The sequence below is a fragment of the Microtus pennsylvanicus genome, chromosome 16 (genome assembly GCF_037038515.1).
Source record: "Microtus pennsylvanicus isolate mMicPen1 chromosome 16, mMicPen1.hap1, whole genome shotgun sequence".
NCBI classification, from domain to species: domain Eukaryota; kingdom Metazoa; phylum Chordata; class Mammalia; order Rodentia; family Cricetidae; genus Microtus; species Microtus pennsylvanicus.
In genome coordinates this window covers 41,821,539-41,838,345 of record NC_134594.1, presented here as the reverse complement: position 1 = coordinate 41,838,345, position 16,807 = coordinate 41,821,539, and the positions used below count along the sequence as shown (strand labels likewise).

Here is a 16,807-nt window from a genome sequence, read left to right as displayed (position 1 = left end):
ATCTGGTATTCTTGCTGAGTCCCTTTGAGGTTGGCAAGAATTTGACTTCCCCAACTCTATTCCGGAACTTGAGGTCAAGACAGCCCAGGTAATTTATCTTGTCTTCCATTAAGCTGCCTGCTTGTGTAAATATCCACATCCAGATAATTGCTTATCTCATTGTCTGCTAAACCGCGTGTTTGCACAAAGCCTCCCCTGAAGCTTCAGAGAGAGATAACAGGATATATATTCCTGCCTTTTGCTTTAAACACTCAGAACTACACTGGGGGCCCATAATACCTGGGTGTAGTCCCAACAGGCTGGAATAAAGAATTTAGCTTAGCTATACACTGTGTCTGAGTGGTCTTGGTGGAATCCCCATAACAAATGGATATAGTAAGGTAGATATTTTCTGAAAAAATGAAGTGAAACTGTTAGGCCTCCCTTCACTTTCCTTCCATGCCCTTCCTCACCATCATTTTTGTAATAATAGGGGACACCAAAGTATTGATGGAGGCCAAGGAAGCATAACATGTCATGAACACTAAATAATTTCTGGGTACACAAGCAATAAAACATAAGAGGTTTATTCTTTCATCAAGCAGTGACAACAGACGGCATCCACATGGTATAAGCTTCTAAAGAAGGATGTACATGTACGGACAGACAGACTCCAAATCATTAACACAAAGACTTTGCATGATTCATGTTCACAGGGGAGGGAGTTACTAAAGAGTAAAACAGACTCAGTCAGTAAAAAGATAATCTGATTTTTGCTGCTTAGTAAATCTATCTCCCTTAATATTTCCTTAAACTAAGAAGAAATCTATTATCACACAGCCCAGGGTGCTATATACACGTAAGAGAGTGCACGCTATAAAATTCCAGATTTCTATGCAGTTTTACATAGTTTAAACGTGAGTAAAATTTGTACTTCAAAAAGATCTTATTTGATTACTTTCAGCAAATGGACATTATTTCAACAGTTCATTAGGAGATTTAGCAACAGTGATAAGAAGAAAAATAAGTAGAAAAGTTTCTCAAACCATTACTAGTCCCTTAAATAGTTTTCTCCTATTCCAATATCCCAACTTACTGATATTAATCTATTTCTACTCATCTTCTATTTTCCCCTTTAGTAAAAAGGAAGAAGGCAGTCAGTTTTACTTGTCTAACAATATCTCAAGAGGCTCAGTTGGGTCACAGCAAGGGCACACAGTTAGAGACAAGGTACTTTAGGATATGAAGGAGTAAAAGTCATTTTGAAAAATGATAACGGATGGGCCTTTTTGATAGATACGTCTGAATAGCAAAAGCAGTGGAGAAGTTCACCTCTCCTCTCCACGGTGGCCGGATCTTACCCCGTTTCTGTTAAACAGCATCCATCTTACACGGGTCAACCCAGGGAGTGCCGTAGGTAACGACACTATGGAGAGGAGTTCCAGTTCTCTCACTGTCAATCAGCCTACCCGCAGTTCCCTCTGTGCAGATACAGTAATGCTCCTTTCCTAAACCGTGCAAGTTCCTGACTTCTGCAACGCTGGGCTACTTAAAAGGGTCAATCCTGGTAAGAAAGAATGTAACCTTGGTAAGCAGTTGAATTCCCAGATAAACTTACACCGATAATATAATGCACTCGAGTGAATGAAAGTAAAATGTGTACACAATACATTGAAAAAGGTTTGACCGACACATTTTTTCTCCCTTCCTGTTCATTTTCTATAGCAGAATGCACGTTGTACACTGTGCAGTGAGTGCTGGATAGTTTCCCATCTGTAGCCGGCCCAAGGCCAAATTATGCCTTCGCGTGGCATTTCATTGAAGGTCAAACAAATGCCTGAAGACAGGATTTGGCGCAAGATATAAACATTTCTTAATGACCATATATTCATAGCTATGAGGTTGCCCAATATGCAGAGTTTAGCCTTCCTTTTTCTCCTATGACATTTCCTTCAAGGCACAAAAGATTATAAACAGTCGACGGGACAGCGTATTTTGAGTTGAGAATTTTAAGGTTCCACAAGACCTTTTATTTCAGATATAAGCATAGCAAAAGGACAGAGAAAAATAAAATGCCTTAAAAAAATGACAGGATGCTTAGGTCATCTGAAATTCCCTGCAGTTTACTTTTTTTTAAAAAGAATTTTAAATCTCATTTTACTGGTTTAAAATATAGTTACATGTTTGATTTTTTGTGATTGCTGTAATTTCTAATTAAATATTGTGTGAAATGTTCCTAATCTGCCAATATTATTGTAAAAAAAATCTGGCTTAGTTGGACAAACAGAGTAGGTTTTTACTAAGATATAAACGTGAAAAATTTAACTAGTGATTGAAATAAAGATCGTGTGTAATGTACTGTAAAACTCTTCCTCCGTGATTACCTAATGGGGCTCCTTAGGCATCTCCAACCCAAACAACGGTATTTCCTTTCTGAACTTCGGTGATCTCACAGTTTAACTTATTAAGGCGACCATCCAGAATGAAGAGAGAATCCTTGGAAGGGGTCATGAGGTACTGTCCGAACAGTCCACTGCCTTGGATGTGCCTGTTCTTCGGACTCCAGGGCCAGTCTTCCGCCTTGAGGGGTTCTTTGAGACTTTTGATCATCTTGACCTTCCCAGAGGCGAGCTCCACAAAGAGCACGTCGGTTTGCTGACTTGAGCTTCCGTAGATGTTGTACTGGTGGGCTTCCGTGAAGGATGGCTGGAAGGCCAGGTCAGATATGTGCAGGTTGGTGTGAATCTCAAAAGCATCCAGGATCTCTCCTCTGATGGTGATGTACTGGATTCTCACGAGCCCTTTCACGTCATTAACGCTGACAAGATAGTGTCCATCTGGCGAGATGTAAGGGGTGCCTGTCACGTCACCGTTGAAGCCGATGATTGAGTCAGTCACACTGTCCACCACGAGCTGTGGGGGAAGGGCTCCAGTGATGTCGGGCTTGCAGCTAATAAAGTAGTAGCCTCCCAGATGGGTGTATGCCAAGGATCGCGGAATGCACCTTGAATCTCTCAGGTTGATTGTTTTGATGTAAGACATGGTTTCAAGGTCAATTTTATGCAGTGCTGCTTCATCTTTGTGAAGAATAAATCCAAACCTGAAAAAAGGAAACCAAGTGTTAGAAAGGAAATTATAGAGTTGTTACCCAAAGACAAACATTACAACAGAAACAAGGTCCATCCCAAAGCAGGGTCTTGACTACTATGGCGAAAATCTACTATATAACACAAATATTAGAATTAGTCTTTAGTATGTCCTGTCCCAATGCTTTCTTGCAGTTATTTAATCCCTTTTTATATCCGAATAATTAGAAATCCTGCTGAAATAAAAAGGAAAATAATTTAAAGCAACCCATCTAGTTAATGTAAACAACCACTTTTATTTTTAACATAGAAGAAAAATGAAATATTGCTTCAATGTCTCTAAAGTTAATACTATATAAAACTGGTAAACTGATACTAAGGCTATAAATAACAAATTTGAAAGACGGAAGGAGGTCAGAGAGATGGAAGGAGAGAGAGAGCCTATTAAACAAGATTCTAGCCTTAGAGTTAACATTCAGGTTTTGATATTAATAATATTGTTAGTATAACTTTTTGATAGTTCTTAAACCTCTTAAATTAAAGGTCAGAGAAATACTGCTATCTGTACATGTGTGAAGAAAATAGAAGATTGTATTGCTTTAAGATAAAATAAATCAATATAGGAGATATAAAGAGGAGGATTAAAAAATGAGACAAGACAATACAGGAGAAGAGAGAAAGAAAAAAATCACACTAAGAGTGTTTTAAAATAAGATATGTAAAAATTATTTTATATTCACTTAAAATTTAATGACACATATACATATTTTTAAAATAATTCTAATTATATCTTACTATCAGGACATTAATATTAATAAATTCATAGGTTTATTATAATAACAATTCCATAAATCAGAAGTATGTATGATTATGGATAAAAAGGAATAATCTAGTACCTCTGTACTAAGTATTTTATAAACTCATGATGGTTTCTACACTTTTTATATTGCATATAACTGGAAGTTTTATATGAAAGAGTTAAATGTGCAGAATGTCCTTTTAAGAGATTTGTAAATATTTATTAGAGAAGGTGTTGCAGACATGTGGAAGATCAAGTGTTCCTGACTTTAATAAGCCTAGAAACTTAAGCCAATAAAAATTTGAAAATTTATATAGTGATTAACGCTTTGTCTGCTGTCTCTGATTTAACAGCTATTTTCATCTCTGGGTACTTGAAGTAATACAATTGAAAACAGTATTTCTAGTATATTTCTGAATGACAGCCACCATTTACGATTTGTTTCTGGGCTCACTATTTCCCTGTATCTTAAAACCCCTATCTTTGCTCTTTGAATAAAGAGCTCACGCCATATCCTTAGTAGAGAAGATGAGAGTCCTGAGCATGTGCAAGAGCGTCCTGGTTAACAGACTTCTCGGCCATAGTGCTCATGCAGAAAGATATTACACCCTTTCATTCTGTCCTAAATAATCTAAGACTAAAAAGTCCTTCAAAAACTAATTGATTCATATACTAGCTTCTGCTCTTCATGTTCATGCATATATGTGAAATAAAAATGATGGAAAAGGGAGTCATAAACATACACAAGGGTAGTGAGGAGTAACTGTAAGCCTTTGGAGGAAGGAAAAGGAAAGAAACAAGGTTACAATTAAAATACAGGATCAACATAAAAAAACCAAAGCCAAAGATTTTGCATGTTGCACTATAAAGTAATCTGAATGCATGTGAAAAAAAAAAAGTTTACCTGTGTAGTTTCATTGGTTTATTTGGTAGGTAATATGTATAAACAGTATTGATTAAACTTAGTTTTCTGTATCAGTTAAACCATGAAGCTAAAAACTAAAGTCCAAATATCAAGAAAGAGTTGATAAATGTATATAGTCCTACGTGTATCATCCAACCCTATAAAAACAAGTAATCTCTGTGAGATTCAGAGGTACACAGTACGGGCGTACCACAGAAATGGGAGAGGGATGGACTGAGAAGGTAGTGTCCACAACTGTAAATGTGTTGGCTCTTCAGTTGCAAAGTGGCTTTTATTTAATAGCCCTCCTTTATTTATACACCCTTGTATAACTTACAGAGAAACTCAGAAAATTTATTCGACCTGACTGAATAGAAGATGTAAAATAACAAGAAGGATAAACACTAGAAATTTCTACTGTAATCCAAAAATTTTTATGTATTTACTCAATAAAACACATTGAAAATCTTATCACATTTTCTATTTTAATAATCATGTAGAAATAAGCAATATTTGGAGGCACTTTCTACCTGGAAACCTCCTGACTACACTGGCCTGTGAATCCTACAGAGGCATTTCAAACTCATTTCTACCTTCTATTTTCAACCCCCTAATCTCATTCCCAGCCCTGTAGCAGACCACTTGCAAGGACCGTCTTTCTTCTCTGACTTCGCTGCCTAGGGATTCCACCACACCACATGACAAGCCCAATTTTTCTCTTTCCTGTAGACCTTTCCAGAAACTGCCCCCTTGTGGCCTGAACCCATACCTTTGAGGCAGCCCCCAGTGAGCACACTGGGCAGGAATTCCAAAGCACTCCCTGCCAAGTAACCCATAGTCCCCACACACTCTTAAGATGCAGAGAGAGAAACAGAAACTAAGTAATGTAACACCTGCCAAACAAAGACAAATCGAATCAAAACAAGAGTGTTATAAGGAATTGGAATCACTATGAGAGGGTAAGACAGGATCAAAAGACACATTTTTCATGCCATATATCTGTTTTCAGCTTTTTAACCATTTTGCAGATTTTCTTTTAGGAGAAAAAAATGAAAAGATTTGTTTACTATCATAATAATTCTAAATCTGGATAACTAGAGGACAACACAAAAATGCTATCATTAACATCCAAGGCAATATTTCTTCATGAGGACTCAACTACAGTAGGCCTTGAAAAATGCTGAAGTCCCAGAAAAGGACTTTAAATTATAAAGAATGATTAAAAATAAGGAACCCGGATAAAACTGGACTCTCTGAACATGGCGAACAATGAGGGCTGATGAGACGCCAAGGACAATGGCATGGGGTTTTGATCCTACTTAATGTGCTGGCTTGGTGGGAGCCTAGCCAGTTTGGATGTTCACCTTCCTAGACCTGGATGGAGGGGGGAGGACCTAGCACTTACCACAGGGCAGGGAACCCTGACTGCTCTTTGGACTGGAGAGGGAGGGGGAGAGGAGCGGGGGGGCGGGGGGGGGGAAGGTGGGAGGAGGAGGAGAAGAGTGGGAGGAGGGGGAGGGAAATGGGAGGCTGGGAGGAGGTGGAAATTTGTTTTTTTTTTTATTCTCCTTTTATCAATAAAAAAAAAAAAAGAAAAAAAAAATAAGGAACCCGGTTTGACTGGAATTGGCATTTAGGTACAATGTGAAGTCATCCAGTACTTAACTGCACATCATATGTGGTATCTATTGACCTGATGAAGGTAATGGAAAGGAAATTAATGTCCTGTGTCCTCAAGAAAAACTTTATTCAAGCAGTGGATGCTTATAGTTGTGATCTCAACTTTCTACGTGGGGTGGCAGAGCTTCTGCAGGGACAGAAGAAGGGACAGATGTAGCTACATTCCTGTTTTGACTACCGAATCACGTTTCTGTTATGCCGAGACTCTTCTGAAGATTTTATATTACCCTGCATCCCGGAAGGAAAGCACAATTTACAATTAGAATAAAAAAGAGAACAAAATAAAGCAATTGTTTGCAGGAAATGGAAATCCTGCCACAGGGAGAGGATAGCCAAGTAATATGGGGACTATATTAATAAAGCTGTTACATGCTAGTTCCTGGGAAGACGGAGTTACATGCAGATTTGTGTTTTGTGCAGAGCTCTGAATTTGATAGGAAGAAAGAGTGGCTTATACACAAATCTACAGATAATGAGCTGAGAGTGGAAACAGTATACTGGGGTCTCATTATTTTGCACAGATTTTTTTTTTTTCTGCCAGGTTTTTCATTGGTCACACCAATCAGAAGTCTCTTTCTGGAACTTGAGAATAAACTCACATAAAGAACAATGTTCATTCACCCTTGGTTCCTCTCTGATCTTAACCAGCAAACAATCCTCCAAATGAATGAAGCCACATAAATAACAAGTTGTTCAGTGATTAATTAAAACACTGCAGAGCACGTTATAGATTCCTTTGTGAAATTATGAAACAGTGAAATAATTTTACATAGAATAGTATTTGAATGAATTCAAAATAAAGAGAAAAACAATAATACACAAAAGGAAAAGTATATTTTCCTTTATATAAATAAAAATATAAAATCATACTAATATCCACTTTGTAATAACAAGACGAAACAAAATGAGAAATTCATGTTAAATATGAGCAAGGAATTGAGTTTAGGGATGACAGAAAAGGATTAAAGTAAAACAATTTTAAAAATATATACAATGAAAGAATGATTTAAAAATGATGGATTATTCTATGTTATGAAATAGGTATAATTAAATATAAAGTCAAAAGAATAGTCATTTTTCAAGACATACACACATACAGATACACACAGGGTTGAAACATGTGGTTCAACCTTTTGGTAAATTTTGTTCTAGGTGAAAAAATTGAAAAAATCTGCTTAATGACATTTTCCTTCAAAAAATATCAATTTACTATTTTTTATAAAATAAGTAAATAAATATATGTATGCACTACATGTTTAGGTTTATACATAAAGTATACTCCACTGACAAATTCTGAAGAACATCAAAGCATTTTTTTCTAAGTGAAAAATATGGCAGTCATTCAGAAGTAGATTTACATCCTATATATTAATGTAAAAACCATACTCTAAGCGTTATTTAATGTTATAGACAAGATGCAGACTACATGCACACTATGGTAAGCTTAAGCCTAACATGATACGAAAATGTGTATTTTACACAAATGAAACCCACAGAGACAGCTGATCAGAGCGACTGGGAGCTCATGCACTCTGGATTGACAGCTGGGGAACCTACAAGGGACCAAACTAGGCCATCTGAATCTGAATGTAGGTGACAGTTTTGTGGCATGGTCTTTTCGTGGGATCCATGGCAATGGGACCAGGATTTACCCTGGTGCATGAACGGACCTTTTGGTGCCCATTCCCTATGGTGGGATACCATGCTCAGCCTTGATATATGGGGGAGGGACTTGGTCCTCAGCTTGATATGCCAGGTTTTCCTGACTTCCCACAAGAGGCCTTATCCTCTCTGAGGAGTGGATGGAAGGTAGTGAGCAGCAGTTGGGGGACGGGGAAAGAGGAGAGGAAGGGAGAACTGTGGCTGTTACGTAAAATAAATTTAAAAAGAAGAAAAACAAAAACCATATTCAGTGAAATCTGAAAGAATGACAGAAATACTGACAGGAAGACATCAATATTCACCTAGATCATTAATTAGTGAGAATTACAGAGTAATTACAAAGTGAATTACAAAGCACAGTAAACAAGTGTGTATTCCCTTCCAGTGAGAGACATTCATGGCCTGTAACATCAAGATTCAAATTGTATAAAGAATTAGGTGAAATTAAATCAATGCCAAAGAATTTCATAAATTGGCAATAACAGTAGAAGATGCCAAGATTGAGAGTCACTGTGAACTGATGTTCTCAGATACATGTGAGAGTCACTGTGAACTGATGTTCTCAGATACATGTGAGAGTCACTGTGAACTGATGTTCTCAGATACATGTGAGAGCCACTGTGAACTGATGTTCTCAGATACATGTGAGAGTCACTGGGAACTGATGTTCTCAGATACATGTGAGAGCCACTGTGAACTGATGTTCTCAGATACATGTGAGAGCCACTGTGAACTGATGTTCTCAGATACATGTGAGAGCCACTGGGAACTGATGTTCTCAGATACATGTGAGAGCCACTGTGAACTGATGTTCTCAGATACATGTGAGAGCCACTGTGAACTGATGTTCTCAGATACATGTGAGAGCCACTGTGAACTGATGTTCTCAGATACATGTGAGAGTCACTGTGAACTGATGTTCTCAGATACATGTGAGAGTCACTGTGAACTGATGTTCTCAGATACATGTGAGAGTCACTGTGAACTGATGTTCTCAGATACATGTGAGAGCCACTGTGAACTGATGTTCTCAGATACATGTGAGAGCCACTGTGAACTGATGTTCTCAGATACATGTGAGAGCCACTGTGAACTGATGTTCTCAGATACATGTGAGAGCCACTGGGAACTGATGTTCTCAGATACATGTGAGAGCCACTGTGAACTGATGTTCTCAGATACATGTGAGAGTCACTGTGAACTGATGTTCTCAGATACATGTGAGAGTCACTGTGAACTGATGTTCTCAGATACATGTGAGAGTCACTGTGAACTGATGTTCTCAGATACATGTGAGAGCCACTGTGAACTGATGTTCTCAGATACATGTGAGAGCCACTGTGAACTGATGTTCTCAGATACATGTGAGAGCCACTGTGAACTGATGTTCTCAGATACATGTGAGAGCCACTGTGAACTGATGTTCTCAGATACATGTGAGAGCCACTGTGAACTGATGTTCTCAGATACATGTGAGAGCCACTGTGAACTGATGTTCTCAGATACATGTGAGAGTCACTGGGAACTGATGTTCTCAGATACATGTGAGAGTCACTGTGAACTGATGTTCTCAGATACATGTGAGAGTCACTGGGAACTGATGTTCTCAGATACATGTGAGAGTCACTGTGAACTGATGTTCTCAGATACATGTGAGAGTCACTGTGAACTGATGTTCTCAGATACATGTGAGAGCCACTGGGAACTGATGTTCTCAGATACATGTGAGAGCCACTGTGAACTGATGTTCTCAGATACATTTTTAGAAGTATAAACACTTTAGGCTTCCTGGAGAATAATTCAGCATATTCTTTTTTATATTTAAATATATACTTTTATTACTTTATAAATAATACCATTCAAAATTTTGACTTCCTCCCCTCTTCCCTCTTCCCTCTTGCTCCCTTATTCCTCCTTTTTCCTCCCCCTCCAGTCCTAAGAGAGGGCAGGGTACCCTGCCCTGTGGGAAGTCCAAGGCCCTCTTCACTCCATCCAGGCTTAGGAAGGTAATTCAGCATATTCTTGTAAAAGTTCAATGGGTATTTGTTTTATGAAAGCAATAATTATTCTCATTTCTTTTCCTTAATAACTTCTCACAAGCACAAGTATAGTCAGTACAGCAATGGCTTCGATAAGGATTTGAAGGATTTGTTTTTAAATCTAAAGATCAAACATCAGAGGAAAGATTGAATTATATATCAGTGAAATTCTATACAGAAGTTATAAAAATCATAATATGTAGTACTGACAGAGGTGTTTACATTTTATTTTAATACTCATTTTTTATGTGTGTGTATGTGTGTGTGTGTGTGTGTGTGAGTATACAAGATTTGTGCAGAAGCCTGCAAAGATTAGGAGAAGACATCGGATTGCCTTGATTTGGAGTTATAGGTAATGCCTGTGGGTGTCATCAACTCAACCTGGCTCTTCTTCCAGATCAGTAAGTGCTCTTAAACACAGTCATCTCTCCAGACCCAGATGGTGTTTTTTAAATGAATACAATCTATATTGGAAGGAATATTTTTAAAGATTTATTTATTTATTTTGTGTACAGTATTCTGCCTGCATGCACGCCTGCAGGCCAGAAGAAGGCACCAGATCTCATTACAGATGGTTGTGAGCCACCATGTGGTTGCTGTGAATTGAACTCAGGATCTTTAGATGAGCAGGCGGTGCTCTTAATCACTGAGCCATCTCTGCAGCCCCAAAGGAACATTTTATAAAGTACTCAGGCAAAGTTTCTTCAATAATTGATCTTAAAGATCATTCAAAAATTTTTATTGCTCTGAAGATAAAAGTTCTATGTGTCCTTCAGAGAAATAAGAAATTTTTGATTATTACTATAGACATTTCTGAATTGTTTGTTTGTTGCATTAAAGGACCCAAATACATAAAGAAAATTTTCACAGCCAGGCAGTGGTAGTTCATGTCTTTATTCCCAGCAACTGCAAGGAAGAGGCAGGTGAATCTCTGTGAGTTGAAGGCCAGCCTGGTCTACAGAGCAAGTTCCAGGACAGGCTCTAAAGCCACACAGAGAAACCCTGTCTCAAACAATAACAACAACAAAAGAGAGAGAGAGAGAGAGTGAGAGAGAGGGGGGGGAAGGGAAGGGAAGGGAAGGGAGGGGAAGGGAAGGGAAGGGAAGGGAAGGGAAGGGAAGGGAAGGGAAGGGAAGGGAAGAGAAGAGAAGAGAAGAGAAGAGAAGAGAAGAGAAGAGAAGAGAAGAGAAGAGAAGAGAAGAGAAGAGAAGAGAAGAGAAGAGAAGAGGTTCATGGGTTTTGAAGCCGTCAGTGTTAAAGTGATTGCCTAAGCATTTATAAGGGCTTAAATTCCATCCATACCCAAATGATGGTGTTGAATAGGATGTGTATGTATGTGTATGTTCATATCCAACCTTGTTATTCATCAGATGAATATATTTCAATAAGAAACTAATTTCTTTTAACAAATTAGGAGTATGTGTGAAAGTTGCTAAAAAGTGGAAATTTGTCACACTCCGAATGACACATTTACTTGCATGTAGACAATAACTAGTAATTAGCACGAAGGATCTTTGTCATGTTTATGTATCTTGTGATAGTAACTCATTTCCTCATTAGCTACCCTGAAGAGATAATGGTTAATGTGTATGGATGTTTCAGTGAAAATACATTCAAAACACCATTATGTACAATTGGAAAATTTTGCAAGCAACTTAAAAGTATAAGCATAAGTGAATACTTACAAAATGCTCATATAGTCATGTAGTGCTAACATACCTGATAAACTGCTCTTAATAAAATGTTAATTCTACATTTGTTTAAAATTATATAAAAATAGAATAATATTGTGTGAGTGGAATAATTAAACCTTTAGAAACAAAATAAGCAAACCCATGCATGAACTGAAGAGAAAACTGAGTTTAATTCTGGTAATGTTCAGAGACTGGATCAGGTTTGCAATGTTTTATTTGTTTCAATTTTATAGACTTTGTTCTTGTGCATGGGTCTATGTCTTTGATAAGAAACTCTATGTAGAAAGTTACTGATATATGATCAATGTACATAGGAACATAAGTATCTCTTAATTATAAATAAAACTTTAGTAGTTTTAAAATTAGCCACCATCAGTTTGCACTTCATTAAGATCATGTAGATATATGTAGGGATGCCTCATGATGCTTCAATAAGATGATTCATATATGCAAAGCCTCACATTCAGACATAAGATGTAGAAGTAATTTTGAGTGACATGATACGCTTCCATGTTAAATAATAGGAGAGTTATGTAAGTACAAATGTTATTGTGGTGATGAGCTCCATATAAAACGACGAGCTAACAGCGTAGCTAAAAAGGGAACAAAAGCAAAGACTAGACGGAGTGTCAGTACAAAGTGCTTCCGTCTGTGATAGCATCAAACAATTGGAAAGGCTTGTGTTTGTGGCTCTCATAGAGTCAGGACACATTCACAAAAACTCCGATGAAATGAAAACAAATGCTTTCCTCCTAGTGGAATCTCCTCATAAAGTAACTTAGGGGTGGCAAATCATTCTTATCTAAGATTTCATATTTTCAAAATCACACATACATGTAAAATTTTAAAATTAATACATAATTACATCACTTCTCCCCTTCCCTTTCCTTCCTCCCATCCATGTCCTCTGTGTTTCTTAACCTTGTGTCCTCCTTTTCTTTGTTATTTTCACATATATATGTATTTGTAAAGATTTGAAATAATACAGCCTGCTAAAAACAGTTGGTGCTGTTTGTATGTACATGATTTCAGGACTGATCATTTGGAATGAAACACTCTATCAGGGAGTTCATTACCATGGGAGACTAGTATTCCCTATCTCCGTCGTCCTTAGTTGCCCATAGGGCTTTTTTTATGCATTGGACCCTAAATTTTCCTGTGAGTGCTGTCATTATTCAACTCCTGTTCAGGTTGCCATCTTGGAGAGTTGTTATGGATGTACTTTCTCTGTCATTTTCAGGATACTTCATTTTTGAAAATTTGCTTTGAAACCTATTGTGTTACTAACCTAGCTTTTGTACTCAAAATTGTACCTATGTTAAATATCTGGACTTTAATTTTTAAAAGCATTTGAAGAACTTTCCTTTTTAATCTATTGCATGCAATTTGATGACTGAATTGCAGATTTAAAATAAAGGGTTCTGTTATTGTAATATTGGAAAAGGTGGAGCTCTGCTAAGCTTGAACTGAGGTGACACCCTGCAGCAGAGAGAAGCAGCAAACTGTAAGAAGCTGAACTTCTAACTGTGCTTTGGAAGGGGCATTCTGAACCCAGTAGCCTTTCCCTGGTGACCCCTCTTTTTAATTTCCCCAATGATACAATGAAAAATTTATGAAATATTATCAAGATGGTTGTAGAATAGAAACCTAAAATGTTCCTGATATTAATGCTATAAATCTCCCCAAAGACTATAATCTCATGGATTTAATTTCTGTTTGTATAATGGTTGATTGTGCTAAGTCCCAGAATACTCTGAGAATAAATTAATTTGAGAAACCTCCATGTTTTAAGTAATGACACTGCTTTGAAGGTTAAAGAATACATTGTTAGTGTTGATAACAATGAGCTTAAATTGGTTGTAGTTCACTTGGAAGGAAGCCTTACTGCTGCTATTCAGAAATTATAGAATTCATGCTAATGAATTTAGAATTTTGTAATGACAGTCTCTTTCTTTGTATCTTAAATTGGCTTACATTATCCTACTATTATTTAATTTATTTTAGATTTTACTAAAAATATTTAAAGTGATGATAAATATATTTCTGAAAATATATATGTCTGAAAATGTGCATCACTTAAGAGAAGATGGAAGACAAAGAGTCTGCTTCTGAAAAAATCTGGTCAATAGGATGGATCTTATTAGAAAGATAGAAGATAAATAAAAAGAGTTAGCTAACTCTTTTTATTTATCTTCTATCTTTCTAAATAATGGTTCTTTGGTTCTTTTGCAATAACCCATAATCATCAAGAATGAGAAAATATGTGTACAAAGTCTGATATATTATAGGTACTTAGTAAATTGCAGCTATTATCATTAAGAAAAATAATAAATTGTCAAGAAAATATGATGAATATATAAAGACTGCAAATATCAGTGGGTAGCTAGTTCTATCATGGAATTTAGACCATTTTCCTGAGAAAGTCTGCGTCTGAACAGAAAGACTTAGGGGCTCAACTTTCTCCTTATTCCATTTTGTTACATGTTTACTTTTATGGCTCATTTAGTATTTTAGAGTAATTTTGCATCTTTGATTACACAAAAGAGATATGCAGCCAATAATGCAACATGCACAGCACTTCAAAGCGCTAGCTGCTAATTACTTTTGACATTGTTTTTAATTTGTGTCTACAGTGGGCAGGAGATGATGGATGGCCAGTTTGTGTAGCTTATTAATTTACAGCCATAAGAAACGTTTCTACTTTACATATTTAAGTATGTGTGGCAGAATTTACATTAATTCTGAGCATATACACATAGGAATTTGTTGATGGGCTATTTTCCCATAACAACTTATTAACACTGATATATAGAGTAGTATATGGTTTTCTTGAAGTATCACAATCTATTGCAATAAATAGCATCATAACTACTCTACTGGAAGAAACCATTTAAAGCCTTGTGTGATTGTGGGTCATCACACGCTGTTCTGATAAGGCTTGGTGTGCTGTCTGATTGATATGTCACAATGTATCAAACACTTCAGAGAATTGACTAGGGTTCTGACCCTTCATCCTGCGCCTTTAATGTCTTTGTGTTGTTATCATTGAAAGCCTATGTTTCCTAAAAGCTTTTTGCTATTAGTTTTTGTTTCCTCTTAAGATTTTTATCCTTGCCTTCATCTCTGCTGTCATGTCAGCATACTGGTGACTAGGTAGTTTATGAAGGACAGCACCGTGGAGGCCAGGATGTCCAGGAAAAAAAATACCAGTCTATATTGTCTGGTGACACCTTCTTGGTGAGACCTCACATGGTGTCAGGTTAGAAGACAGAGAGAAGCTCGCTCCCTCATTTACTGCTAATCATGAGTCAGAGCCTCATTGTTCAATCTTAAACCTCCCTAAAGTGCTGCATTGTAGTTCAAACTGCAGTGAGAATTTTGAAGAGCAGAGAACAATCAGTCAAATCATGGCAATGTCCCAGTTTTTGTCTGCTTAATCTCAAATATTGTCGGAGATTCTTCTCACTTCTCTCAATATGTGACAGCTCTCGTTATATAAAAGTACTATTTATGTCTCATTTAATAGCACACCCTTCTTGACCTTGCATTTTTCTTTTTAATTGTAATCAGTTAAAAAATTGTGCTAGAGGCTAGCAATCTACCACTGACTACTCTTAAGTATTCTGCACATAAAGACTGAAAGTATGGGCCCAGGGCTAGGCTTTGTCTGTTTTTATGTATCTCCAAAGGCTAAATCTTGGTTTCTCCAAATCTAAATTCCTCATTGGTAAAATGAGAGCAGCAAGGTGTGCTCTTATATTTTTTGAAGACTATTAATTCAATTAAGTATTAAAGGTGTCTTGCTTATGCCACAAGTTATTAAATAAATATGTTAAGAACTCATGAATTCCTTTAATTCTGTGATTATAATATTGTCTTAGGTACAAACTTTCTCTGGGAGAAAATTATACATAATCTTTACCTTTGTTTTAATTACTATTGCTCTGATGTAACACTGTGACCAAAGGAACTTGGGGAAGAAAGGGTTTATTTCAGATTATACTTACATATATTGCTGTTCATCTTCAAAGGAAGTAAGGACAGAAACTCAAAAAGGGCAGGAATCTGGAAGCAGGAGGTGATGCAGGCATGCAGGGGTGCTACTTACCGGCTTATTTATCAAAGCTTGCTCAGTGTGCTTTCTTATAGAACTCAGGACCACCAGCCCAGGGATAGATAGCCCCACCCTCAATGGGCTGGACTGAGTCCTTCCCCACCAATCACCAATTAAGAACATACCCTACAGACCCACAGCCTGACCTTACTGAAGCATTTTCTCATTTGAGGTTTCCTCCTCTCCTATGACTTCATTTCTGCTAAGTCGACATAAAATTATCCATATACTCTTGTTTAATACTAAAGTCTTTCTCAGGAAATGAAGTCACAAGTTACACAGCATGGGTCAGATGGATAAGTGGGAAATAAACATATGAAACAAGACATGTAGCATGTTCTAACAGTATATGGAGTTCTTGAATTGCACTAATGAAAGGTGCAATGTAATCTGTTTGCTTCAGCTCCTTTCTAAGACCCTGAGAGGTGAGCCGCGGGCAGGCTTATCTGCCGAACTGGCTGTTTCCAGTACTGAGCTCTATCAAAGAGGCAACCATCAGCATGCATGCATTATTTCTCTTAACATCTACCAAACAGCCTGAGACATTCTGCTCCATTACTTTGAAGGGCTTTTGCAGGGTTCAGGGATAACTTATAATCTTTCAGGAGAATGAACTTCAGAGTTTCAGTTGCTGTGGATTATCAGCTGTGTTGGGGACACATCACCCTGTGATCACTGTTCTGTGTTTCTTGTCTCATGGCCTCTTTTTGCTTTTCTCAGGATTCTCTGTTCTCTCTAAACTACATATATATTTAATTGACTGTACACAGAATACACATGGGCTTTCTGAAAATGATAGGCCCTTTTTACTCATCATTCTTTGAGTATAGATGTTTTTGAAATACCGTAG

The 16,807-nt window shown here is 37.1% G+C and overlaps 1 protein-coding gene across 1 annotated transcript in view; it reads right to left on the bottom strand.

The window, feature by feature from the left end:
• Positions 1–550: 550 nt before the first annotated feature.
• Positions 551–16,807, bottom strand: part of Fstl5 (follistatin like 5) — a 405,920-nt gene continuing 389,663 nt past the window's right edge. The window contains exon 17 of the mRNA XM_075950900.1: positions 551–3,079. Coding sequence (XP_075807015.1) covers positions 2,377–3,079 — 703 coding nt within the window. The 3' untranslated portion in view covers positions 551–2,376. The remainder of the gene's footprint in view (positions 3,080–16,807) is intronic.